This window comes from Myodes glareolus, chromosome 14, assembly GCF_982192425.1.
Source record: "Myodes glareolus chromosome 14, mMyoGla1.1, whole genome shotgun sequence".
In the NCBI taxonomy this organism is placed as follows: Eukaryota; Metazoa; Chordata; class Mammalia; order Rodentia; family Cricetidae; genus Myodes; species Myodes glareolus.
Window position 1 is genome coordinate 63,858,754 of NC_142039.1, and position 27,744 is coordinate 63,886,497.

The 27,744-nt window shown below is 36.9% G+C and overlaps 2 protein-coding genes across 5 annotated transcripts in view; one reads left to right on the plus strand and one right to left on the minus strand.

Moving 5' to 3' along the window:
- Cenpp (centromere protein P) overlaps window positions 1-27,744 on the plus strand; it is a 198,157-nt gene that overhangs the window by 88,580 nt on the left and 81,833 nt on the right. Inside the window, exon 6 of one of the 3 annotated variants that reach the window (XM_085699460.2) lies at window positions 7,690-7,791. The exons of the other annotated variants lie outside the window; for them this stretch is intronic. Within the exon in view, the coding sequence (XP_085555586.1) occupies window positions 7,690-7,791 (102 nt within the window). The remainder of the gene's footprint in view (window positions 1-7,689; window positions 7,792-27,744) is intronic. 3 annotated transcript variants of the gene reach the window in all.
- Aspn (asporin) lies at window positions 660-27,518 on the minus strand. Of its 2 annotated transcripts, XM_087896574.1 has the most exons (9): window positions 27,244-27,518; window positions 24,807-24,956; window positions 19,837-20,102; window positions 16,513-16,625; window positions 12,263-12,476; window positions 10,713-10,823; window positions 5,900-5,993; window positions 5,552-5,690; window positions 660-1,810 (listed from the first exon to the last, which is right to left on the minus strand). In XM_087896574.1, the coding sequence occupies exons 2-9, from the start codon at window positions 24,869-24,871 to the stop codon at window positions 1,613-1,615; spliced, it is 1,200 nt and encodes a 399-aa protein (XP_087752700.1). In that variant the 5' UTR covers window positions 24,872-24,956; window positions 27,244-27,518; the 3' UTR covers window positions 660-1,612. The 2 variants fall into 2 exon arrangements, with proteins under 2 accessions (XP_087752700.1, XP_048288957.1); XM_048433000.3 differs by lacking the exon at window positions 24,807-24,956 and having other exon boundaries at window positions 27,244-27,516.

Consider the following 27,744-nt stretch of genomic DNA (forward strand, 5'->3'; position numbering starts at 1 on the left):
AGTATAAATCCTATAAAGCAGCTGCTCTCAGCCAGCTGAAATTTTGCTATCATCTCCAGCATTTCCACAGTAATACCTGGGGAAACTGGTGATTGTCACAGTGGTGGTAGGTGGAAGAGGCAGATAATATTACTTGTAGAGGTAGAGACAAGGGAGTTCCTAGAATTCTGCAGTGTGCATATCAGTCCCACTCCAAAGAATGGTGGTGTGTGCTGAAGTTGAGGATTTGCCTTGAAGACTGAAATGTTTACTTGCTCCTCACCTAGGTGTTCAACTTTCACCCTTTATATCTATAATGTCCTTCTTTTCCTCCCACCAAAAAACAAAACAAAAAAAATGATCGGAAGTCTAGATTTTGAGATAGTTTAAAATAAATGTGAGGGGCTGGAGAGATGGCTCAGTTGTTAAGAGCATGGCTTCTCTTCCAAATGACTTTAGTTTGGTTCTCAGCACCCACATAGTAGCTCATAACTGTCTATACCTCCAGTTCCATGGAATCCATTGCCTTTTCTGGCCCCAGGCATGCAAATGGTGCTCTCACACATGTAAGGAAAACACCCATACACATAAAATAAAATATTAAAACAAATTAGTTCTCTAAGAAAAAAAAGTATGTATGTTTTGATTGGGGGGAGATAAATTGAACCAAAGCACATATATTTTGTTTAAAACTAGATTTTAATAATGTTTTCCTTTTTTTCAAATTTTACTTAATTCATATTGAATATCAATAGAATAAACACATGAGTTTTGTTCAGAGCTTTCAGTTTTTGTAAGCCTAGTTGCATTTCTCAGAGTTATCCAGTTTACATATTTGAAGAGACGAGTTAGAAAGGACAAGTTGGTACAGAGTTGATTGGCATCCATACTCTTCCAAAGAATATCCTAAAATATTCTTAGTTGAAGTGACGACGCTATGTGACCGAACAGTTGCTGTGTTCTTAAAAACTTACATAACTGATTATAAAAATGCACATTATAAATTTTATATAAGCAATCATTACATTTTACAGTTTTATGGCAAGATAATAATTAAAAAAGAAAGTCATGTGTTACGGCTCCAAAACTAACTCTTATGAATATTACTGTTGATAGTGAATACTTGAACTTTTATTATGAGTTGAGAATTTTGATATGATTTTGTCAAACTATATATATTTCAACATTATTAGAAATATTACAGTACTATCCAAGTTATTAAAAGATACTAAAAATATATGTAGTCTTCATATTGCTGTTCTTGCCAGCTTTGTTTTTCTAATAGCAAAAAAAAGGGCACAAATGTTACTAAGTCAAGCATTTTGTTTACAGTACAGTTCTGTTTAATATATTTGATAATGAAGGGTTAAATACGGAATATCTGTCTTTTTGTTGCTGAAAAAAGAATGTTCAAGCAGAAGATTTATACAGAACCACTCATGTGCAAAGTGACACTGCAATAGAGGTTTATTCTGAATATTGATGATTGGGCAAAATTCTGTTCAAATTTTTTGTCACTGACCATATGGAATAGAGTTTTGCTTATTTATACCATTCTACCATTATTAGTACAGTTCAGGTATTCCAAATGAATACATTTTTGAATCTTATATTCAATAGACATCATTAATGATTATTTTCCAAGATTCCCAAGCTGAACACTCATTCTGCTGAGAACACAACGAAATGTTGCAGGTTGTATTTCCCAGTACTTCACTGGGTTGTTGAATAGACTTATTGCACTGTACAACGATTTCTTCATCTTTGGCACTGTTGGACAGAAGTCATTCACCCCCACTTTTGTAATTGAATTATAATGAAGGAAGATTATCTGTTATGGGAGAGGAAAGAATTAATTTTATTTATTTATTTATTGAGCTATATATTTTTATCTACTCCCCTCCCATCCTTCTCCCTCCCCTTTTACCCTCTCCCATGATCCCTATGCTCCCAGTTTTCTCAGGAGAGCTTGTCTTTTTTTCCTTCCTATGTAGATCCATGTATGTCTCTCTTAGGGTCCTCTTTGTTGTCTAGGTTCTCTGGGGTTGTGAATTGTGGACTGGTTTTTCTTTGGAAAAGAATGAATTATAAGTGCCCAGTAAATATAAATGGAATGTGTTTTATTAACAAATAATAAGTTTTATTAATAAAGTTTTAGAAGTCTTGCTAAATCTTGAACATGGGACCTCATGCATACTAAAGAAATGTTTTTACCACTGAGCTACACTTCCAATACTTTTTATTTTTATTTGGGTCAAAATCTTGCTACATTACAATACTGGCCTTGAATTTTTGATCTTCTGGCCTCAGCCTTCTGATTAGTACCTGGGGTTATGGGTACAAACCTCTCTTCTCGGATATTGTCAGCATTTGTTTATGATTTATAGCTTTATTTAACTGTTTGCCTTTTGTTATTATTATTTGTTTATGTTTTTGCTTTTCGAACAGGGTTTTTCTGTGCAGCCCAAGCTGTTCTGGAACTCATTCTGTCGACCAGACTGTCCTCAAACTAAGAAATCAGCCTGCCTCTGCCTCCAGAATGCTGGGACTAAAGGCCTGCACCATTACTCCCTGACCCCCTCTATGTCCTTTACATTGATATGAAATATTTTCCCATAAGATATATTCATTTATAGATGTTGAATACTGGTCATACCATGTCAAGTTTTGGTATTATGCAAGTGTTTAGGGGAGAACCTGGTCACATAGAACTTGTGTCACCATCTAGAATATATTTATTGTCTGGTTATCTTAGCTAATTTGCTTTTTTCTTCTCCTTCCACTTCATACGTGTAGTCTCTACCATGCCATATTAAAAACCATTGCTACCAATACTGGAATATTTATTCCTATTACTTAATAGAATCTGCCAAGATTAATCTGAACCTGGTCATGCTAATCATGGGCAGACACTGTCTAAAACATCTACGCGTGGTCTTCAACTCTCTTCTGTTCTCTATCAGTCTTGGGTTTTGTGAAAGATAGTTTTTATGTTTTCTCTTTATTTCTCCCACTGCTCAGTATCATAGCAAGGTATTATTTACAGCAGTAGCTCAATAAGAGTAACCAAGGTAGATGTGGATTTGTTTACTTTGCAGATTATTTATTATCCATTTGGGACTTGTTTTCTTTTCTGTGTTAAAATTTTGTCCACAGTGAAATGCTAACAAAAGTAGCATGTAAAAAGTAGATGGATGAACCGGGCGGTCGTGGCGCCGCCGTTAATCCCAGCACTCAGGAGGCAAAGGCAGGCAGATCTCTGTGAGTTCGAGGCAAGCCTGGTCTACAGAGTTCCAAAACAGGCTCCAAAGCTACAGAGAAACCCTGCCTCGAAAAACAAACAAACAAACAAAGTAGATGGATGAATAATATCCAGGTTGTAGTGCAGAGTTGCAGATATGGAGATGGGGATGGGGCATGGCTTGAGCAAACTGGACTATGCTCATGGGTGCAGAAATCCACAACTATACATAGTCCATTCTTTAGTGCTTGAGTCTCGAGAATGCAGTGAACAAAATGTGTTTAAAGATAGGAAAATGTCTGGGCATGATGGTACACACCTATAATCTTGACATTCAAGAGGTTGAATGAAGCAGGGTTTTAAAAATGTCTGTACTACATAGTGAGTGTGAGATCAATCTGGACTACATAATGCGAACCTGCCTCAAAAGGAACAACAAAAACAAAAATTTAATACAAGTAGTAATCAGTTCTTAGTTATTTTGTTTTGCTACTTGAGGGGAAAAAAAGTCTTTGCACAGTAAAGAAAGGAGGCCTTGGGGGAAACAGATTGATGTGAAATACAGATCTTATTTTTTTGGTTTTGGCTTTTCAAGACAGAGTATAGTTTTGGCTGACCTCTAACTCACAGAGATCAGCATGCCTCTGCCTCCCAGATTAAAGGCGCGCACCACCAGCACCCAGTTGAAATAGGGATTTTTTTTATCTGATGACCACAGATTAGATTAGGAAAACTAAAAATTCTAGAATTATATGTAAAATGCTGTGTTCATTTTTGGTGACTTGTGCCAACAGAGGACAAAATGTGAGCTTCATAGACAGTGTGAGGGTGCGGAGAATTGAATCCATTGCTTCACATTCTATGTAAACACTACTCCTGAACTCTACCTCTTGCCCATTATGAAGCTCTGTAATAGTTTGGATGAGAATGGTCCCTAAAGGTTCATATGTTTGAATAGTTGGTACAACTGTTTGGGAAGATTAGTCAGCCACGGAGTAAAAGGTATTGACTTGTTAAAAGTGTGTTACTGAGAGGGCTTTGAGAAATCAAAAGACTCCCACTATTCCCAGTGTATTCTGCCTCCTACTTGTGGATCAGAAATTGAGCTCTGAGCTGCTGCTCCAGCCACCTGTTGCCATGACTTCATTCTACCATCATAGACTCTAACCAGTGGCACCATAAGCCCAAGTAACTCTTTCTTTTAAAAATTAACCTTGTTCATCCAGGCGGTGGTGGTGCATGCCCTTAATCCCAGCACTTGGGAGACAGAGGCAAGCGGATCTCTATGAGTTCAAGGCCAGCCTGGGCTAAAAGAGCTAGTTCCAGGACAGGCTCCAAAGCTACAGAGAAACCCTGACTCGGAAAAAATAAATAAATAAAAAATTACCTTGTTCGTGGTGTGTTGTTATTGTAGACAATTATTGTAAGGTGTGTCACTTTTGTTTATGCTGCATTTGTTTAACTCTATGAAGCTGTGATTATTTGCCTGTTTAAAACACCTTATGAACTAATAAAGACCTAAACGGCCAAAAGCAAGGCAGGAGAAAGAACAAATGGGGCTGACATGCAGAGTATGAATAGGAGAAATCTGGGAAGAAGGAGGAACAAGATAGAACAAGGAGAGGAAGGCGCCGGGGCCAGCCACCCAGCCAGCCATGGAGTAAGAATGAAAGTAAGATATACAGAAATAAGAAAAGGAAAAGCCCAGAGGCAAAAGGTTAATTTAAGAAAAGCTGGCAAGAAACAAAACAAGCTAAGGCCAGGCATTTATAAGTAATAATAAGCCTCCATTGTGTGTATTATTTGGGTGACGGGTCTCCCAAAAACCAAAAGAGTAAAAAGCCCAAGAGTAAAAAACAACTTCTTACTACAGCAACAGAAATAAAACTTAATACCTGCTCCAAATGGTGATTTTCTGTTAATTTCATTCTCTGGTGTGAATGTTTAACCTGTATACCTACTTCTAACCTAGCACCTGGGTCCTAATCCTCTTGCTTTGCCTTGTGAAATGTTTATAGAACAAAAGAACAGATGATTATGCTTAGTGTCCTGGCTTGAGAAACTTTAACAGCTTAAAGTCTGCTTGGTTAACAGCTTGTCACAGTGACCTCAATAGTTTCAGTGAGGTGGATGTGTAGGTGGAGGAGTCGTATTCTTCCTGAGTGGTATCTTTGTAAGAAAGTATTCTCCTCACACTCTCCTACTCATACCACTGGCATTATTATGTCCAGACTTTTCTTGTTGCTCACTGGATCTTTGATTGAAATACACTAGCGTGTTCTACACAAACTCAAATGCCCATTTCTACCAAACACAAGTAAAATGTTTTACCTGGAGGTATTTCAACTCTTGTAATCCTGAAGGAATTTTTTTTAGTTTATTGTGTTCCAAGTGTATCTCTCTCACACGTGGTATATTAGCAAAACTTCCATTTTCAATATCTGTGATTCTGTTGTTTCCAAGACCCAGCCTATAGGTGATATAAAGTGTATTGTGGTTAGATTTGATAAAAGTATGTTGAAACCCCCACAACCCTATGTAGGCTGTGAGCCATGGTTCTCTCCTTGTTTTCCCTTTACACTCTTACAGTAGGATCACTGTACATTCTCGAAAAATTTCTTAAATGCTTTGGTCATATATACTACCATGTTTCAGTGAAAATTTTTTGAGAAATTTTACCTTTGTAGTTCTTTGTATCGTTTAAAATCTTCAAGTTCCACAGTTGAAATTTTATTAAAATCTAAATGAAGCTCCAGTAAGGTTGGTGGTAGGCCTAAAAAGAAAAGAAGATTGTTGTTAGACAAAGTAAGGCCAAGCTTCAGTGACTGTTTACCAAGCTTCCAACTGTGGAATTAGGTATTTCAAGTGCATCCTTTAAAAAACCCTTTCATTAAGCCAGTGATAGTGACTCATGCCTTTAATCTCAGCAATTGGGAGGCAGAGGCAGACAATCTTTGTGAGTTCAAGGCCACCCTGGTCTACAGAGCAAGTCCCAGGATAGCCAAGGCTACACAGAGAAACACTGTCTCAAAAAAATCAAATCAAGGACTCAGATTCTAACTAAGCATCAAGCCCAGTGTTTGAATATGTTATTCAAGGTTGTGTGTGTGTGTGTGTGTGTGTGTGTATTAATTGTTAATACCAATCTAGATACTTTAGGGCAATCTTAACTTTAAAATGGAAGTCAAAAAATGTATTTGTCGAATGGAAGTTAAAAATGCTTGCCTATCCTGGAACTAGCTCTTGTAGCCCAGTCTGGCCTCGAACTCACAGAGATCTGCCTGCCTCTGACTCCCAAGTGCTGGGATTAAAGGAGTGCGCCACCACTGCCCGGCTAAAAATGCTTTTGAAAAGAGGTTTTGCTTTTGTTTCCATGGGAAACAAGAGACTGTTGCTGTAGGAACACATTCTCCTACTTCAGCCAATAACCTTTAAGATACCAGCCCACTTGGGTGTGGTCTCTGATACTGTAAAAGCAGTTGTAAAGCATGTACTCCCTCTCTTTGTTCCTGCTACTAGACTCTGTTCCTGTTCGTGCAGAGGACTGTTATCTAAGACAGTTATCTGTAAGTTTTCCCTTAAATAAATAACCCTTTATTTTTCATAATTCTGAACTGGTGTGGGATTACTTTGTGACTTCTGTCATCAGACTATGGATTCCTTCTAGATTGATATGGATAAGTTTTGATCAAGGGAGACCTCCTGAAACTTGACAGGTAATATCTGTTAACATAGGTTATAGCTGGTCTTCCCAGAATTTGGTTCTTACCTCATTTTTCTCTCTGGGACCCAAAAGATGCCTTCACCCACATTCAGCAGAAAGTAGTTTAAAGAACACAAAATTCACACTCCCAAGAGTTGGGAGGTGTTTGCTTATTTGGTGGGTCATGAATGTTTGGTGGAGGTCTTTGCTTATTTGGTGGGTCATGGATGTTTGTTATTTAGGATAAAAAGACAACTATTAGTCTCAGATATGTTGCTTGGCATGGATTTTGTATATGGATAAAAAGTTAAAGTTATGTTTATGTGTGTGTGTGTGTGTTTCTACTATTATTGGGGCTATTGTGCTTATTCTATTCATTTAAAAAATAATGTATAAATGAGAAATGAGGTTAGTAGTTAATCTATAATAATTAAACTTGTCACATTAGGTATGTTTTCAAGGTTAAATAGATATATTTTAGAAGACAGATGGTTTTTAAATACTTCAAAACCTACAGAATATGGCATTTAAAATATTTTGTTAACTTATGCTTTTTATGCCAATAACACACATCTCCTGGCAGTATGAATTTACTTCATAAAAAGATGATGGGCATCGAAGAAACTCAATAGGAGTTTGCTTTCATGGTGACAAGATTAGACATTTGGGCAAGAAACTACTTTTGCCTTGACTGCTTGACTATGTGCTACCCAGACTGGACATGCAAAACCCACAGAAAAGTAACTGCTGAACTTCCCAAAACAAGGTGGCACAGTCCTTTAGAGTTCCTGCTTCACAGAAGAGTCAAGTCTGCCAGACATTCTCCAGGACACAGAGGAAAGCGACTGACGAACTTTGCCAATACAAGGTAGAACAGTTCTATAACTTCCCTGTTTTACTGAAAAGTCTGTAAGATAGGCCTGTAGGCTGAAAATGGGTACCCCAGCATTGCAGAGAAGCTTTGGGTGACTGTCCAGGCATTCAGATATCTGCTACTTTTAGAGTCTTGGAAGTTTGCAATTTGCTTGCAATGCCCTTCCTGATTACTTAAGCAATATTAATTCCTTCTGGGATTTTGGATGGAGTTGAAGATTAGATAATTATAGTTACAGTTTTTATTAATTATGAAAAAAAGTAAGTTAGGTATAAAACTTTGGATTCGATAAGATGAGATACATAATGCAGTATTTTTCTGAATTTGCTAAATGCAAATGGGCTGAATATTGTAAATTAATTCCTACTTGATAACTGTTTTGTTGTACATAGTTAGTTACTATGTTAAATTTAAAACCTTTCATTTTTATTTAGGCAAAAAGGGTTTGGGTACTGTGGACCCTCTTACCCTGAGTTTCCTGTGACTCCTGCCTGCTGCAGTAAACAATGCTTGCAGTTGCTCTGAACAAAATTGTTTTCCTGTGCTTGCAGCTGCTCTGAGCACAAGACCTAGGAGTTTCTGATTGCAGGGGAATGATTTCTGGTAGGCTTACATAGAGTTGGGGTGTGGCCATCAGTTAAGGAGCCCTATATAAGCTGCCCTATAACACAGTAAAGTGGGAGTTTTTGATTCAAGTTGGCATTCTTGGTGTCCTTGTTTCAAGGATGAACCATGTCTCTGTGTGTGTGTGTGGGGGGGTGTGTTTCAGTCTTCAGCCCCTTGCCTGGCTCGGGAGCTTTACTATAGCACATAGAACGTAGAACAGGCGTAGTGCGCTACAAAGGGGGAAATGTTGTAGAATGTTATTTTGAAGTGTGTTGCTTTTGTTTATGCTGCATTTGTTCAGTTGTGAAGCTGTAATTCTTTGTCTGTCTAAAACACCTGATAAAAAGTGCTTAACGGCCAGTATCAAGGCAGGAGAAAGGATAGATGGAGCTGGAAGGCAGAGAGACTAAATAAGAGAAGAAATCTGTGAAGGAGAAATAAAGAAGGAGCAAGAGAGAACAAGGAGGAGGAGGACATCAGGGGCTAGCCACCTGGCAAGCCACTAAGAAAAAATAAAGGTAGACAGAAATAGATAAGGATAAAAGCCCAGAGGCAAAAGATGGAATAATTTAAGAAAAGCTGGCTAGAAAAACAAGCCAACCTAACACCAGGCACTGATAAGTAAGAATAAGTCACCATGTGTTGTTTACTTGGGAGCTGGGTGTCAGGCCCTCAAAGACCAAAAGAGTAAAGAGTAAAAACAAGCAAACAACAGCATTTGTAGTTGTTGCCTTGAACTGTTCTTTACTAAAATTGAAAAAGGTGATTGAGATGGTGTCCACCTAAAATCCTAGGTTGGCCACAAGTTCCTGGTTGCAAGCCAGAGAACTTTCTTAGCTTCCAAATTGCTAGCACTACATGTACACTGTTGTACTAGGCTTTGGTGGCTTTATTATATTGTCTTTATTTATGGATTTATTAGCTGGGATTGTTTCTCAATAATTTTGTGATTATTTATTTACTTTGTAACATTTTCTACAAGAAAAAAAACAATAGGCAAGTTTGACTCTTTTAGGCAAACTCATACAATGTCCAGAGATTACCTGTTAAGTCATTTGTTTATTAACATACATACATACATACATACATACAGTTTATTAAACTGGTTCTTCCCTGTGGAGGAAAATTATCTTCCCACTTTTACTTTATATATTTTTTAAATATGAGAAAGATAATTGATTTTTTTAAATTTAATTTATATGGGTTTTGCCTGCCATGTATGTCTATGCACCACATGCAAGCCTGGTACCTGAGGAAACCAGAATAGGTTTGGATGTAAATGGCATTTGAGCACTAGGAATTGAACCTGGGTCATTTGGAAGAGCAGCCAGTGCTGTAAACCCTACTGAGCCATCTCTCTAGCCCTATATAAGTTGATTTGTATTAAAATAACAATCTCACTGTATCTTATACTCTTATTTATGTTTGTTTTGTTCACTTTGGATCAGAGTAATAGAACAGGCTAAGTTGCTATTTTTACTGGTAGATAGTGAAATTACTGTTTGACATTGGAAAATGTTATTAATATGGTATATTCTTGATCCAGTTAATCATCAACACAGAAAAGAAGCCTTTGTCTGAGATGAGGAAAGCAAGAGCCTGAGTTCCAATAAAGGCAGTCAGTCCTGCCCAGCTAGTGATCAGGTAGCAAGTTTGGATGTAAGTTCTCTAGGACAGTGAAGGAGCATTTCTCCTTGGAGTGCTGCTTCAGGTCCCATTAATCTGTACTGATGCAAGGCTCCTTCTAGTAAGACTGTTGTCATAAACTATGTCTCAGATACTGTCTTCAAGCCTTTCTGTATATTAGCACATTAATCTTCATCATATCCCTGGGAAGATGTCACAGAGCCCTTTGTGACATATTCTTGCCAAAGCCAGTGCTGCCCCCATCTGGCCTTCCAGACTCTATTCACCTCAGCTGCAGCAGCAGAGCTAAGGTCTCACCCCATCCTTTCTCTGCTTTTTACTCTACAGAATTCTCCATCTCTACAGAACTTCATGGATTGACAGGTTTTGAAGAATAAATGTCAGAAAAGAGAAGGAAAGTAAAAAGCTCATTGCTTTTTAATGTTTATTTCTACTGGGAAAAAGATTATGATTTAATGTCGTCAAAAAAAAGATCACTACATAAGTTTGTATGTGAAAAAGTACTAAATTTCATCCTCTGATCAGATACACTGGCACTGGGATTTCTGATTATAGTGTAGTCTGACAGTATATACTAGGAAGTTTTAAATATTGCAGGTTAAGTGTGATAATATAATATAACGATGTACACTCATTGAAAGATGGTACCTTCAAATACAAACCTTTTGGGATTGAGGTTAGTTTTGCCTCAGCAATCCTGATATGGAATACTGTCACCCCTTCAAATGCTCCTGGTTCTATCCCATTGTTATCAAGAGGGTTTGCGCTCATTTCTGTGAAATAAATGACATAACTCAGCACACATCTGTTAAAATCATGAAAACTCATAATGCAGACAAGAAGTCTGAAGAATATTGGGAAAATGTGCCTTGGTCATATATACTCATTTCCCCTCAGTATACCTACTTCTGTTTACTCTTTTATTATTGTTGTTTTTTATTTTTATACATTTTTATTGATATTTTTTGAGCTCTACATTTTTCTCTGCTCCCCTCCCTGCTCCAAACCTCCCCCAAGGTCCTCATGCTCCCAATTTACTCAGGAGATCTTGTCTTTTTCTACTTTCTACTTCCCATGTAGATTCTGTTTACTCTTCTTTCAACCGCAGAAATACTGCTCTGAATTTTGAGAACTGGAATATAAAATAAATTCTTTTTTGTTTTTATTTGTTTTGAACTACTAAGTAGCATTACTTCCCAGTATGCCATGAGCGTGAAGATTTAGTCAGTTTATAATAATATTACAGCAGGAAAAAAAACACCCTCTAAATAATTCAAGGTATTTGTGTTTTCTATTTTGTGATCTCCTAAACTTTGTGCTGTGTGTACATGCTCATGGAGGCCAGAGGTTCATCTTGGAAGTCATTCCTTAGATGCTGTCCACATTTTTTAATGGTGTTTTAAATTGGCATAAGTCAATTTCACATAACCACCTTAGATTTGTTTGTTGAAATTTTTTTTTGCCCCGCCAAGTAGGCTAGGATAGCTGGTCACAAGCCATAGGTATCTGCACATCTCTGCTTCTTCAACGCTGGAATTACAAGCATACACTACTATGCCCAACTTTTTAGTGTGGATTCTGGGGATCAAACTCAGGTTCTCAGATATGTGTGGCAAGCACTTTACTTCCTGAGCTGTCTCCTAGCTCTGCCTCTTAATTTTTAAAAGATCGTATATCAATTATAAATAGAAATTTAACTTAGAAGAAATTTAAGAGGATGTTTCAGAAGTACTAGATTTTGATTAAGAGAATATATGAGCATTAACCTTGTCCAGGTGTTTGAATAACTGTTGCAGGCAGATGGCATAGTTGTATGAAAAACAATACAAATAAAATAATGAGACTTAAGTTATATAATAAAATATATTAATAGTCTTAAAATGTAACCAAAATTAGATTTGTATTCCAAATAATAAAAGAATTAATGGTGTACATATTTGAGTAACTTATACACTATATTAAAATACTATCTTTAAATTTAATAGACTTTATTAATTAGGGTTCAGGTCCCAAACAAAGTGTGTCACAAAGTTCTTGAAAAAGAGAGACAGCATCACAAAACTTACCTTTGTGTCCTGTAATTTTTTGCACTTTAGTTTATAAATATCTTAATAGATTCAAATCTAATTTTTGAAATTACTTTGAAAATTAATAATCTAAATTTGGCTATTAATTACAATTTCAAGATGTCCCATTCATTGAAAAAACTTACCCAAAACATGTAAAGCATTCATTCCTTTGAACGTGTCTTTTTGTATTTTCTTAACTTTATTATCGTGAATTCTGAGTTCTGCTAATGATTTGGGAAGGTTAAGTGGAATTTCGCTTAGTTGATTGTGGGATAAATACAGCCTTCTCAACTTTTTTGTGGTTAGAAAGGTTTTTGGATGAATCTTTGTTAGCTTGTTGTTGTTCAGAATGAGAGCCTAGATAAAGCAGAGAAAGAGATGGTTGAAGGCAGTTATTCTCAACCTGTGGGTTGTGTCCCCTTTGGGGCATGGAATGACCTTTTCACAGAGGTTGCCTAAGACCATTGTAAAACACAAATATTTTCATTATGATTCATAGCAGCAGCAAAATTACAGTTATAGAATAGCAATGAAAATGATTTATGAATGGGAGTTACTACAACATGAGAAATTGTATTAAAGGGTCACAGCATTAGGAAGATTGAAAACCACTGGTTTAAGGGAATGAATTGATTTCCTGATATTCTACAATAATTAATCATGAAAATCAATATAATTTCTACCATTTATATATTAACTAAAGATTTGTATTATAATTTCAGCCTTAAAAATGTTAAGTTAGAACAGTACAGTGTTTTAATGTCTGGTGCTAGTTAGATATAATCTCATTTTTTTAACTTTGAGTTAGTAGTTAATACAGTCATAGTAACCATTCACATGGCAATATAACAATAAAGAAGATAATAGACTTCTATTTTTTCCCTCTGCTATATTGAGCAATTTTTTATGTTTACCAGCAGTGGTGGCAGATTTCTTAGCATCTTTAGGATTTTTTTTCCCTCTAATAATCTGGTTCTATCAAGTAGCATCTTGAGATTTATTTCTTTTATAAACTTTGTCCTTACTCTGTTCTTCCTTTTGTTTCTAGACAGAGTCAGCATGTCCTACTGGAATTGCCCAGAGTGTTTCTCCTTAGCACATACACTCTGGCTGCACAGCAAACTCCTTCAAGAGTGTGTTCACTCATTTCATTCTTTGGCCGTTGTCTCTCTCTTTAATCACCCTCTTTCCTGACAAACTATGTTGTTAAAGTTTTCATCTAAGAAAGATTAATCCTAGGAGAAGAGGGGAGACTGTTTCTCATTGCCATCCAGCAAAAATAGGTTCCTTTCTGAATATATGATAATAGCTAAGGATATGTTTCCCCTTAGTTAGCAGGAAAATGGGGTAAGAGTTGACTTTAACAACGTAATGGATCACAAAGGTGGCATATGACTTTTCCTTGACCCTAGGAGGTTAAATCTAATTTTCCTTTGAGTAGTACAGTACAGGACACAATGAAGAAAAATGATTTGGCTAATGAATATATACCTCAATAAGATCTTGCCATAGTGTTCAGGACTTATGTCTTTTGTCATTTATCCATTTGTTTTCTGGTTAAGATACGTAATTTTGGATTGTTGAAATTACATAAAAGGAATGATGAGTAATAAAACTAGGGTAAAAGCTTTTCTTCAACTTTTGTTAAGCTCCGTCAAATGCTGAATGACATAATGTCTGGCATGATGGGCTGGCAGAATAACCTGAGGTCAACAGTACTCAGTGTTGGCTTTTTCACAGGGAACTAGCTGTCCTGCAGCCCAGATACATCACTAACAAACAGTGTAAAAGAAAATGTAGTGTGCAGTCACTGTTTGTAACAGCAGAGAGAAGTGAGTGGGGAGTGTTCCAGTCATCCTGTATGTTATCTTTTCTATGAGAGTACTAGCACCAAACGGGCAGTTTGAAATAGAACAGAGATTCCTAGAATGTCCTAAACATTTTGAAACAGGAAATATATTAGATATTATAATTAGACTTTTATAATTATGCAGCATACCACTACTTCAATTATAAAGCAACTGCTTGTGAAAGTGCTTTCACCTGTAACAATGACAAGTGCTTCTTGTTACTCCTACTTGGGAAATCAAGTAAAAAGAAGCACTTAAGCCCGGGAGTTTGAGGCCAGCCTGGGCAACATAGCAAAACATACTCTATAAAAACTTAAAATGAGCTGGGCAGTGGTAACACACTCTTTAATTCCAGCATTTGGGAGACAGAGGTAGGCAGATCTCTCTGAGTTCAAGGCCAGCCTGATCTACAGAGCAAGTTCCAGGATGGCCATGGACACATGAATGTGGTTTCTATCGGCACCTTTAGCCAATCTACTCACACTGGCCTGACAGTGATACTGGATACAGCTGAGGAAATACCTATCTTTGAGTAACAACTTACATGTATTGTCTTATTTAATTTTATAAGATTCTATAAAATCCATACCATTATTATACCCTTCTTACTGCTGAGGAAGGTGAGGCTACTTTCTTGTTATTTAGCTGATAGAGCCAAGAGCTGTGTCCAGGTTCACCCAACACCAGAACACTCACCCTTAACACAGTACAATATACAAATATACAAATTGACTTTAAAAATATTAGAGGACTAAAAATTTCCCAACATCTTTTAATGCATCATTCCCCAATGAAAAATGAAAGTTCATGTGGACTGAGTTCATAGAATACTCCTAAAATACAATAAAATTATGTTAATTGAATTGAAACTTTTATGACTTTGATATCAAATATAACATTGGTTGTTGTTCTGTGGTTATTTGAACTGAATATAGTCTTAAAGGTAGTAGAAGCATTCACAGGTTATATATATTTCCACATTCTTTTTAAATCATATGTATATATGCATATCCTTTCCCATCTCTGATAATAAAATAATGATCTTTGCTTTCTCCAAGTTTCTGTAATATCAAGTTAGTGGGATAGGCTAGGTGGGTCTTTGGTAGAATTCATTGTGTTATTGCTGACTTTCTGAATATTTGAGTAAGTCCTAGTATGGAAACTGCATTTTATTAATTAAAATTTTATTAGGAACTTTTTTTCTTAACTTAAAAGCAAAAAAGAGCAAGTCAGAGTCCAGCTACCAAACAGTACAACACTTAAACGTGAACTTTTAGGGAGGGTTGACCTAATCTCTAGGCTCTGGGTGCAACACCTTGTTTGTTATCCATTTGTGTGCCTCTAACATGATGAGTATGTATGTCTTTGACCTGAGATGACAGAGAGGCAAAGTGATGTCACATCTCCCAGATTTAGAATCAAATCTTAGCTACTGTTATATACAGATAGGCCTATATGCAAGGCCTAGTATGATTATGAATTCTCTTCTCCTCTTAGTATTTTACCTTCCCTAAAGATGATAGGCTATATGTTTATTTTCTTTAGCACAGCCTGGGAGTATAGATAAATGGCCTGGAAGAAGTAGTCCTAGGCCAGGCAGTGGTGGTGCATGCCTTTAATCCCAGCACTCAGGAGGCAGAGGCAGGTGAATTCCTGTGAGTTCGAGGGTAGCCTGGTCTACATGAGCTAGTTCCAGGACAGCTAGGACCATTACACAGGGAAACCCTGTCTCGAAAAACAAAAACAAACAAACAAAAAAAGAAGTAGTCCTAGCCCCATAGCCCACCATACCAGACAGTATCAAACCAGAGCTGTTCATTTAGCATGCCTATCCGCAGCTCAGCAAGACAAGGGCCAGGCTGACAGGTGATGCCTTCACAGCTGTGTCACTGCAAAACCAGACTCTTTATCTAAAGTTAATTTTAGATTAAGTCAGAAAGCCAGTAGTCCTGTAAGGTTCAAAATCCTAGGCAATGTTAGGAAATTAAAATATTAACTGTATTTATTAATATATGAGAAGATTTGTTTTCTTTTACAAAGATCAAGGAAAAGATGACATGCATACATATATTAGCCACCTAAATAAAATATATTCTATGTACTACTGTTAGAGAACTATGAGATCTTAAGTCAGTGGCTTTGGGTGAACATTTCTTACATACTATGTTGATTATTTGTGTAGATAAATATTTTTTGTTTTGAAACAGGGTCACATTATATAGCTCTGGCTGTCCTGAGATCCACCTACCACTGCCTCCCAACTGCCAAGCCCTGGGAATAATTCTTTCCTTACTCCTTTTAGTGCATAGTGAGCCTTGTCTTCTGACTAGATTAAACTCTCATCTCAGTTTCCTTTTACCTGAATATTATTCTGTAAGCATTAATTAAATTAAGCTATAGTGTTTACTTGGCTGAATACAAGAATTTTGCAGTGGGTCATCCATAGGAAAATAAGTTTTCTTAACACTGATGCAATATAGGTAATCATTCCAACCTATAAGAATTTTCACTAAGTATTTGAAAATAAGAGCATATAATCTTACATAAAGTGAAGTGAGTCCTCTAAAGTCATTTTCTTTAATTTCCTTAATTTTATTATTTTGAAGGTCAACCATCCGAGTGTCAAATGGTATGTTGCTTGGGACCGAAGTCAAACCTGAGAAGTAAACAAACATGTTACAGATGACAGGTGTTCATGCTAAAGATGAGATAGTACTACAGTAGAGATACACATTTTTAAAATTTATGATCAGTAACATAGGACTTAGTAATTGTAAAAAATGATAGATAACATTTTCTTTTAAAGTTTCAAGACCTTTCCAAGTAACTTTTTTTTTATTTTTACAGGGTATCTGTCTGTCTTGAACCTCACTGATTATAAAGTGAAATGCCTGGTAGTAGGCTATGCTTGGCTTTATTTAGAGATCACAAGCAACAGAAGCACAGCCATTCAGTGCACTTAGACTGAAAATAATAGCTTTTTGTGCAGATTTGTTGGTTAGTGAGAAACTGGAACATAAGGGTCTTGACCGTTTTTTAAGAAGAACCGAAATGAAATTGGTTGGGGTGGTACACACCTTTAATCTCAGCACTCCAAAGACTGAGCTAAGCAGATCTCTGTGAGTTCTAGGCCAGCCTGGTCTACATAGTGGGACCCTATCCAAAACACAAAAAAAAAACAAGGGGGGAAAGCCCAATATGTAGAAAATTATGATTAGAAAAATAGTTATGCTAGATTGTTTTCGTGCATATTAACAAAATATAATCTTTTGCTATAAATAGTCAATTCTGCTAACTGACTGTAAATATTATTTACAAGTCCTTCAAATATCTTGATTAGCATGTAGATGTGATATATAACTTACTTCATTCATCATCTACAGTAATAAAGAACAAAGTGATTTAACGCATCACTTTTCTACTCTTGTGCCTTTCGTTTCCATTTTCCTTTGCAGAAACAACAGCTGGCTTTGTCATCTCAGAACAAGGTTAAGATGAACACTTCTAATCTTTTTGGAGATTATAATTACATCATTTCCCTCTTCTACTTCCTCCCTTCAAACCCTCCCATGATCTCTCCCCCTTGCTCTCTTTCAAGTTTACGTCCTCTTTTTCTTTAATTGTAATGTGTGTATTCCTAAATAAATAATACAACCTGCTCAGTCCATATAATGTTGATCTATATGTATGTCTTTTTAGGGCTGAACGCTTGGTTTTTAGTATTTTAGAGATAAGGACAAAAAGGCTCAGAAATTCAAAAGTATCTTTGACTACATAGCTAATTTGAGGCCATCTTGGGCTATATAAATATTGTCTCAAAAGAAGAAAAGGGGAGAAGCGAGAAGGATGGAGGAAGGGAACAGAACCAGTCCAGGAAAGAAGCCAGGTTGGCTCTATCTGATAGGAATGCTAGCTGTGTACGTACAGAATTTAGTATTTGCCCTTCTGAGTTTTTTGTCTTGCTTTGGTTTAGTTTTTCCTTGCTATTTTCTTTTCCCTTTCTTTTGGAATGGGAATGTATATTGTGTGTCTCTGTATCCTGGAACTGTTTAATTTCTTATCTATTTTACAAGGACTCGCAGATAACAGTTTACTTTGAGTCGTAGGAGAGCTCAAACTTGGGCTTTTGAGCAATATTGGAATTAAGACTATGACACTCTTTGAGCTGAACTGAACTTATAATGCGGTTTGCATTATAAGGTGGACATGAGCCTTTTGAAGATCAGAAATACAATATTAGGTCTAAAGGAATGTGTTTGGACATCTAACTTGAAACTAACTCGTCTTGATTGTCAACTTAATTAGATTATGAAGTGTACCTCTTGGTGTGTCTGAGGGCAATTTTAGATAGGATTAACCAAGGGGACAACCCACCCTGAATGTGGGTGGCACTCTCCCTTACTAAAGAAAAGAGGGAAAATAAGGAAAAGATAGCTAGTATAGACATTCATTCTTTCTTTGTCTTTGCCTCCTTGCTTTGTTTCCTCTGTGCTTTTCCCTTGCTTCCCTACCCTTTTCCTGTCTCCTGTCATTCCTGTCTTGGTTGTCAATATGTGAACTGCAATGTACAGCTACCCAAATTTTTTTAAAGATTTATTTATTTATTATGTATACAGTATTCTCGGTATTCTGTCCACATGTATGCCTGCAGGCCAGAAGAGGGCACCAGATCTCATTACAGATGGTTGCTGGGAATTGAACTCAGGACCTTTAGAAAAGCAGGCAGTACCCTGAACCACTGAGCCATCTCTCCTACCCCCAGCTACCCAAAATTAATGGTTCCTTTCTTAAGTTACTTTCTTGTTATATTTTTGTGTTGTAGCACAATGAAGTTACTCAGCAAAAATGATAAATTTTGATTAGACCTTAGTTCAATCACTTCTTTCTAGAAAGTTCTAAACCCAAATTATTCATAACACATAGCACACTATTGCATTTAAAAAATCTAAAGATTTCATGAAATGTACATGACCCATGTTATAGTTCTGGGTGGGCACTGTATTTTCTACTGTAGCATTTTATTCCTGAATAAGTGTAGGGTTGATCTTTTGACATTTTGAGTTGAATTAAAATGAAAGAAATTTTTAAAATGAACTGCTTAGATCTGAGAAGAGAAAGAAATCCTTTCTATGTAAGGTCCCCCTTAGCCAGGCCATGGTGGCACATGCCTTTAATCCCAGCACTTGGGAAGCAGAGGCTGGTGTTCAAGGCCAGCCTGGTCTACAAGAGCTAGTTCCAGGACAGGCTCCAAAGCCACAGAGAAACCCTGTCTCGAGGAAAAAAAAAGTTCTCCTTTTGTGCGTACGTGTTGGGGTGTGTGTGTGATTTTTTTTTTTTTTTGAAGCAAGGTTTCCTTGTGTAGCCCTGGCTGTCCCAGAACTTACTTTGCAGACCAGGTTGGCCTAGAACTCATGCCTCTACCTCCCAAGTGCTGGGATTAAACACAGCTCTACCACCAACCAGCTCCTTGTTTTCTTTTTATTCTGAATTTTTAAATAAGGGTAGATATGCTTTGCAGTCTGCTGGACTCTCCACGTAAGCATTTCTCTACCTGTTTGTAGTTCTGGAATCAAGACTGGGTACTGAGCAGGCAATCTGCCGCCACCTCATTTTTCTTGTTCCTTACATGAGGGTCTCTGTTTTACCTAAGCTGGCCTCGAACTCACAGTCCTCCTTTATTGATTCTTAAAAGTGTGGACTAAAAGCCTGCGCTGCTACACTCACCTTCCACCTAAAAGTGTAAGCAAACCATTTTGCAGTGACTGAATAGAGTTTTGAAAGTTCAGTGACTCCTTTTTTTTTTTTAATCCTCTTAACCTTTTCAGAATAGCAATATTCTTCAAAACAAAATTAACTGCTGTCCTTACCTAGATCAGAGCAGTGGACAACTCGAGAGTAACATTGGCATCCAAATGGACATGTTGGAAACAAATCAAAAGGGAAAAAGGGGTTCACTGGCTCTTTTGTTGGAAAAAGAGAATTGTCATCGTCGTCGTCATCTGTGTCTTCCATATCCTTCAACATCATATTCTTCAGTGCTGTGTGTGAAGGGCTAGAGAAGGGTTTGGCAGAGCACACAGCCAAGAGCAGTAGCATCATATACTCCTTCATGTTGTCCTGTGTAAAGTTCAACCTGGTATTCAGTAGACATTGGGTATGAAATTAGAATTTCAACAGATACAAATTCTTTTATATACATTTCTAGTGTTGGCAAGAGTGTGACAAAATGACATTCTTATCCATTGCTATGTAGTGTAAGATTAAATACATAAAACTTTTTTAGAACAATTCAGCATATGCTTTTGGAGGGAGCTTCAATTCTAATAATTTAAACAGCCACATCTGTTCATTAATGGTGCGTGCTCATCTTAGGAATACTTAGGAGTCTGAAACAAACTTTTTCATCTGGTTGAATAGTTGTCTCTGATAGATGCAATGTTGTTTTTAGGTGTGTGTGTGTGTGTGTGTGGTGTTTTAAAGCTTATTCAAAACTGTAATGTATAAATGAGAATCTTCAGAGCATAAATTCATTACCATCTGTTGTCTGATATTGCCATACATACATTTACTTATCATAATTTGGGAGTCATTCTTACTGTTATTTTGAAACAGGGTCTCCCTATATTTAGCCCAGGTTGACCTAAAACTTCCTGTAGGAGATCCTTCTGCCTCAATCCCAAATATTGAAATTGTAGGCATCTACCACCACCTGTGAAGTATGTACATTCTTAGACATTTTCAAGATTAAAAACCATAATGAAATCATCAAAAATAGGTGTATCCCAGTGGTATCCATTAGCAAAAACAAGTTTTAACATCAATATATGTATATACCCATATATTATACCCATACACATATTTATATATTTTTTTTCACTGTTAAGACAGAAGGCTCTATAGACGGCCTCTTAGCCTCCATCACTTAACAGTCTGCATTGCATAAGTGTCAACAGTGATTCAGTATGAGAATTCTATTCAGTCATATCTGGCCCAGTTTCAGAACACCTGATCCTTGAGTCAGCTGTTAACTGTGTCCCAGAACCCAGAAATCAACTTTAATATCTCTGTGTGTTTGCCTTTTCCTGAATTTAAAGATCGGATATGGAGCTGAGATGATATAGTCAGGAAAGGGTTTGCTGTGCAAGGATGAGAATCTGAGTTTGAACCAGACATAGAGGCGCATGCTTTGAAATCCCAGCACTGAAGAAATGGAGAGAGGTGGATCCCTGTGGCTCACTGGCCAGCCAGCCTAGCCTAGTCAGTGAGTTCCAGACCAACAAGTGACCCTGACTCAAAGCAAGGTGGATTGTACCTAAGCAATAGCACTAAAAGCAGTGTTCAGTCCTCTGTGCGCGAGTACACACACACACACACACACACACACACACACACACACACACACGAGATGACTGTGTGACAAGACTTACAGATTTCACAATTGGGGGCAATTGTGCTGGCAATAAGGGACCTTTGGCTTCTATTGGACAGGATCACCTGTATTTTTAACTATTGGCCTATTTGCTACTGTAGAATCTCCCTTCTTGGATCTCTTCTACAAAACCTTACATAGGGTTGTAGGTACTGTCATTTTCAGAATCATTTTGTTCTTGTCCCTGATGCTCATCTGCTTCACTACCTGGCATCTGTTGTTACAGTGTTTGTTTTGATTATTTGAGACAGAGTTTCACTGAATAGCTTGACTGGTCTAAAACGTGTTCCATAGGCCAGGCTTTCCTTGAACTTAGGGCATTTCTCCTGCCTCTGCCTTTGGAATACCGTGTTTACAGGTATGAGTTACCACATCTAGTTTTATTATGTGTTTTTACCTCACACCTTTTTGTGGTTCTCCAGTTCCTTAGTGTTAATATCAACTTAGTTCCAAAACACTTTTTCTCTAGAAATTCAACTTTTAGTCTTTAGCTGTCTTAAAGTCACTAATTCTTACTTTTTTAGGTTTTTGTTTTTGTTTTGAGACAGTCTATCTCCAGGCTGACGAGGAAATTTGTAACTGAGGAGAACCTTGAACAGCTAGTGTACCCGTCTCCCAAGGGCTGGAGATTGAACCTTGGGCTTCATGAATACTAAGCAAGCACTCTATCAACTGAACTACATTACAGCCCCTTTGGTGTATTTTTTTGATCAGCCTTACATTGCAGCTTTGCTGGATGCACAGATACTCTTACCTTTAGTAATTGGAAGCTTATAATTGCAGTGTCATTTGAAGACCTGTCTTTGGCATAGCCTGATTTGAGGTTGCCAGAGTTAGTAATTCAAGTGGTCATCTCTTGTTTTTGTTTGTTTGTTTTGTTGTTAGGAGTTTGTTTGTTTGTTGTGGGTTTTGTTTTCTTTGGTGGGGTTTTATTGTTTTGGGGTTTTTTTGTTTGTTTGTTTTTGAGATAGGGTCTCGTGAAGTCTTAGTTTTCCTGAAAATTGCTACATAGACCAAGCTGGATGGTCTACAGAGAGAAGCCTGCCTCTGCCTCAAGGGTGCTAGGATTAAAGACATGCACCACCCCACCCAGTCAGTGGGTGTTTCTTAAGCACTCATGTGTCCCAAGCATTATGTTAGGTCACTTAATGGGTAAGGTAGAGCATATCTTCCTCCTGTTCCTCCTTTCCTTTTGAAACTGGGCATAGTGGCACATAACTATAATTTCAGCATTATGGAATCTAAGGCAAGATCATGAGTTTGAAGCCAGCCTAAGCTATATTGGGAATCCTAGGACAGCTTGAGCTACATAGTAGGACCCTGTCAAAAATAACATAATAAAAAAGGAATACTCTTAGCCAGGCAGTGGTGGTACATGCTTTTAATCCCAGCACTCGGAAGGCAGAGGCAGGCGGATCTCTGAGTTCAAGGCCAACCTGGTCTACAAGAGCTAGTTCCAGGAAAGGCACCAAAGCTACAGAGAAACCTTGTCTCAACCCCCACCCCCGAAAAAAGGAAAGGAAGTAAAAAGGACACTCTTGAATGTTAAATGATTTGATGGCAGTGAGGGAAAGCTGGCTGTGGAGATTACTGAGTGAGTCAAGTGCTTACTATGCTACCGTGAAGAACTGAGCTGTTATCCTCAGCACACACATGAGAACTACATGTGTTGGCACATAGCTATAACCCCAACACTCGACATGAGTGGGGAAGATCACAGGTGGATCCCAGGGACTCTCTGGATGGCCAGTCTAGTAGAAATGGCAATCTCCAGGTTAAGTGAGAGACCCTGTCTAAAATATGAGGTGAAAAGCAACACCTGATGTTGATTTCTGGCCTCCATTCATGCTTGCATGGTTGAGCATACCTTTTCATACACATACACAAGCATATATCATGGGCACACACATTCTCCAAATAAATAAACCAATAGTCTAAATTAGTGACATTCTTAAGTGTTTTTCTCCTTTTAATAATCCTTTTGAAACCAATCGAACATTAAAAAAGATTGAAATGAATATAATGCCACATAAATGAGTTAGATTGAAACCTTCTCACGCATAGTTTTTTTTATTGTTGTTACATCTAACATAGTCAAAATTCTTGGTTTTTTGTTTGTTTGTTTGCTGTGTTGTTGTATAACCCAGTCTGGTCTTAAACTTGTGAGTGTGATTCTCTTGTATTGCCAGTGTTAAAATATTTGAAATTCCAGTCTGACAACAAAAATCATTGCTTTAATCCTAAATATATACTTGCCCTCTTCTACCCTTTCTCTAGCATTCTACTGACAGCATATGTGGCACAATTTTCCAAACACATTGTTCTCATTCATTAGTCTCTCCCAGAAGACAACGAAAAAAATACCTACCTGGGAAAATGTTTTGGAATTCACAGTGTTTTAAGATTCTAGCCCCATTTTCTAGATTATAGAAAATGAAAATTGGGGTTTATTAAGTTGACTGATTGTTTTTGTTCAAGTATTTTATTGTAAAATCTGAATTACTTGGGCTTTAGCTTCCATATAAAAGCCAAAACTATTTTAACATTAAGGTATTTGAAATATAGAACTAAGAAAACTATGGAAAATTTTAAAGTATATATAACAAGAGGAGTGTGTTAGAGTGCCAGAGTAGATGCCAATAGCACATCTTGATTTTCCATGTGGCCTGGCAGCAGAGTTGAGGGCTGGACTCATTTGTATGTGTTCCACATGCTGGTGACAGGGAATCCTTTAGCCTGCTTGCCTCCATGAGCTCAAAAGAAATTCCCCCAATGCTGAGTGAAGATTTAAGCTGAGGATCTAAAGATAAAGAAAAAGCACAAGGCACAGAACCAGGAAGCAGAACAATGATGAATATGCTTCTCTTCCACATCCTGTCTCAGGTTTACTAAGCATCAGCTGGAGTCCCTCCTTTTCTGACTGACTTTTTAGAATGGTAAAATTCATGACTATCTCTTTGCTTTTTTTCATGACTGAAGTAGATAGAAGTATGAATTGATACTTCTTCCTGTTAGTTTCAGCATTTTCTGTCACAGTGAAGGAGACTTGCCATTGGTAACTAGTGGAAACAACCAGCTCCTAAATGGCAGTTTATCTTTTTCCTGGTGAGAAGTACAGATCTGTATATTCATAACTTACCACCTCAGTGATGGAGGTTCCAGAACAGTCTGGACCATGCTATATTAGTAATGCCAATGAACGTACCCCTAAGGAACACACCACCTTTGGATCTCTGGCCACTGGTGCTTACTTACGGCTATTAGAAAATATTTATATTGAGGACAGAAATACCTTCTTAATAGTTCTGTGTGCTAGTTTTATCTTTTGTGAGTCATTTTTAAAAATATATCTTTCTGTGTTGTTTTTTTTTTTAATCTCAGTTGCTTGTAAAGAAAACAGAGGCCAACCTTGTTACCCTGAGGAATTGCCCTCTGATGTTACTGGGTCTCTGCTGTAGATCTGAGGAGTCCATGAGAAGATCCTAAATCTCTGTTGGTCAATCTGCACAGCTGTTCATCACTATTTGCAGGGCATAAGAGGGAGCACTGCAGTCCCTTCTATTATGTAGAAAAAAATAGTGAAATAGTATTATTTTATTATTTCTTATTTAAAGCAGTATGACTTTGTTTTGAGCTTCTTAAGACAGTTCAAAGTCAAGTTTATTACTTTTGGCAGCTTTTAGACTACTATTTATAAAAACTCTTAAAAATATTTATATCTCCTCAGGAAGACTCAATCAATATTCTCCTGATTTAGACAAGTTTTACCAGTGTTTCTACTTATGAAAAGCTTTGGATTTTGGTCTCAAGTTCTAGTTTTAAGAAGAAGATTCTTGGGAATACTGTCCCAGTGCTCCTTCTGTTACTAATAAATCAGAACCATTTAGAGCTGAGAGAGCGCTCTAGACATCACTCCCAGGAACTCTGAGAAGAGGAAGTTTAGGCTCTGGGTTTCTAGAACTCCCTGGAGGTAGCAGAGCTGAGGCAACTTCCTCACACCCACTTCTAAAGCTTCCAACCATGCTCCAAGTACATTTTCATCTCTCAAAGTCCCTTCTAAACAGTAAACCAACTTTCCTCTGAAACAGACATGGTGAGATTTGACTAAGCTTTCAGACTTCATAATAACATTAGAAATGTAGCAGAAAAGTACAGAGGCTTTCTATTTGTCACTTTACTGTCTGTGCACTTGAAATGGAAATCTTGTCTAAGGGGAATGCTGTTTCCTCTTACTACCTTATTAGGTAAATAAGTCACTGTATTTTTAAATCCTATGTTTCAATGTCTACTTGACAACTAGGCTTGAATATTTCAGTTCACAGATCTGCTGTAAGCTCCAGGATAGAAATGTGACATGACATGTCCCTTGTATCTGAGAGAAAATGCAGACTACATGCAGGTATAATCAAGGCCTAGCCATGCCCTTGAATACCTTAAAAATCCAAGTTTTTTTTTTTTGCACTGGCAAACTTACAACACTCTTTGTTCACAGACACCAATACTGTTTAAAGCAACACCTTTAATTAATTTTACCTTGGAAATATAAATGGCATTCTAATTAAAGAATTGGCTGTTTTTCTTTCCTAGGTAACAATTTTTCTCTTACCAGCTGTATTCAACACCCTAATTGCTGTTTTAAAAACAAAACATTACTGCCTTTCTACTTTTTAAAGATTTCCTGCAGTGCTTGTAAAGTTCATCTGTTTTGTCTCAAGACTCAGGTCAGGTATCATGATACTCATTTTTCATGCAGTGGTTAGTCGTAACAAGAGGCTGCATCGCTTCCATTCTTTCCACTGCTACACTCTAATGCTTTCTGCCAAAACCAAACGAAAAACAGCAGCTCAGATACTTTCCCATGAGCTGGGGCTTGCACTCCACTGCCTGCCTTTTTTTTTTATTTTTCTTTCTTATTTCTTCCTTCCTTCTTAACACAGTGATTCTTGGTTAGATTACAAGAAAAATAAAATAATAAAGCATGCTATTTTTAGAGCAATAGATAAGATACACGGAAGCCCCTCAGGTTCTTTGTGACTCAGTCCTTGTAGCATGTGGCCACTGTTTTCATGGCTGCCACACCTCTGAATACATTAGCATGAAATAATACTAAGTTCTATTTATTAAGGGAGAAGAGTGGAAAGAGTATTCTTTAATCCTTTAGATCTAAGATATAATATGTGTGCTTTGTGAAAGGACAAAGGAAATCCTTGTGTTATTCTAAGTTTTATAAAAAGAAGTCTCTAAACGTTTCAAACAGAATACAGACCTGTTTAAACTATTGTTGATGGGTATTCTTTCTTGAAATTATGTTGATTTCTGTCATAATTGCCCAGTACCATTTCATTGTATAAGAAACATTTATCAAAAAATGAATTTTCAAAGGTATAAATAAAAGTGACATTTGAATAATTCACATTTTAAAAAACAGTGTCATAGGTTTACATAGTGAAAGACTTTCATTTAATATATCTGACATGCTCAAATTTCATTAAGATTAATTATTAAAGTAATATTGTTCTCAAAAGATTGTGTAAGATGTTTATTTACTTTTTAAAATCAGTCATGTTAACATTTATATAAAGCATTAGTTACAGTTTTTCACTGTTTTCCAAAAACACATAATTAAAATTACTATAAAACTTATGTATAAAATTACATAAAACTAAAGTAACTTGAATTAAAAAATTTAGAGGTTTTTTATAATGTATATTCTAAGGATCTACACACTTATGGTTTAAATTTTACCATATTATTTACAAATGTTTATTAATAACATAATGTTTCCTTAGTATTAACAATAAAATAACTGTACACTGCTACATGTAATACAGACATGAAAACATACCTTGTCAGGAAAGAAGTTCTCTTCAAAGAAGTTATCCACCCTGTACTACGTAGCTACAATGCAAGTTCCTCAAGACTATTAAAGAAGAAAAGATAAAGAAGTGTTACATTTAAAGAAAAGGAAAAAACAGCCTGCCTAACACAGCCTCTGGTGTGGCTGCATCCTGGGTGATACTGGAATAAACTGCTTCCACAGATTAGTCCATGTTAGTACTGAAGAGCGAGATTAAAACTTGTTACTGCTCATATGTTTTCCATCACTGTTTGTATCGTAGCCAAAACTTCTAGCTAAACTCTAGACGTCTACTGGAAGATTTGGAAGTAAAAAAAAAAAAAGAGTTTAATAATTCATGGCAAGTGGCCATTGAAGCTGTAGTCAGTCACTTTAGAAAACCTGATTTGAGAGTACTTTATGAAATTCTAACATGAATGAATACTTATAAATTAGTTTTTAAAACCACTCACCATTTACAGGCTAAAGCGTTTATCAGTCTTACTCGGT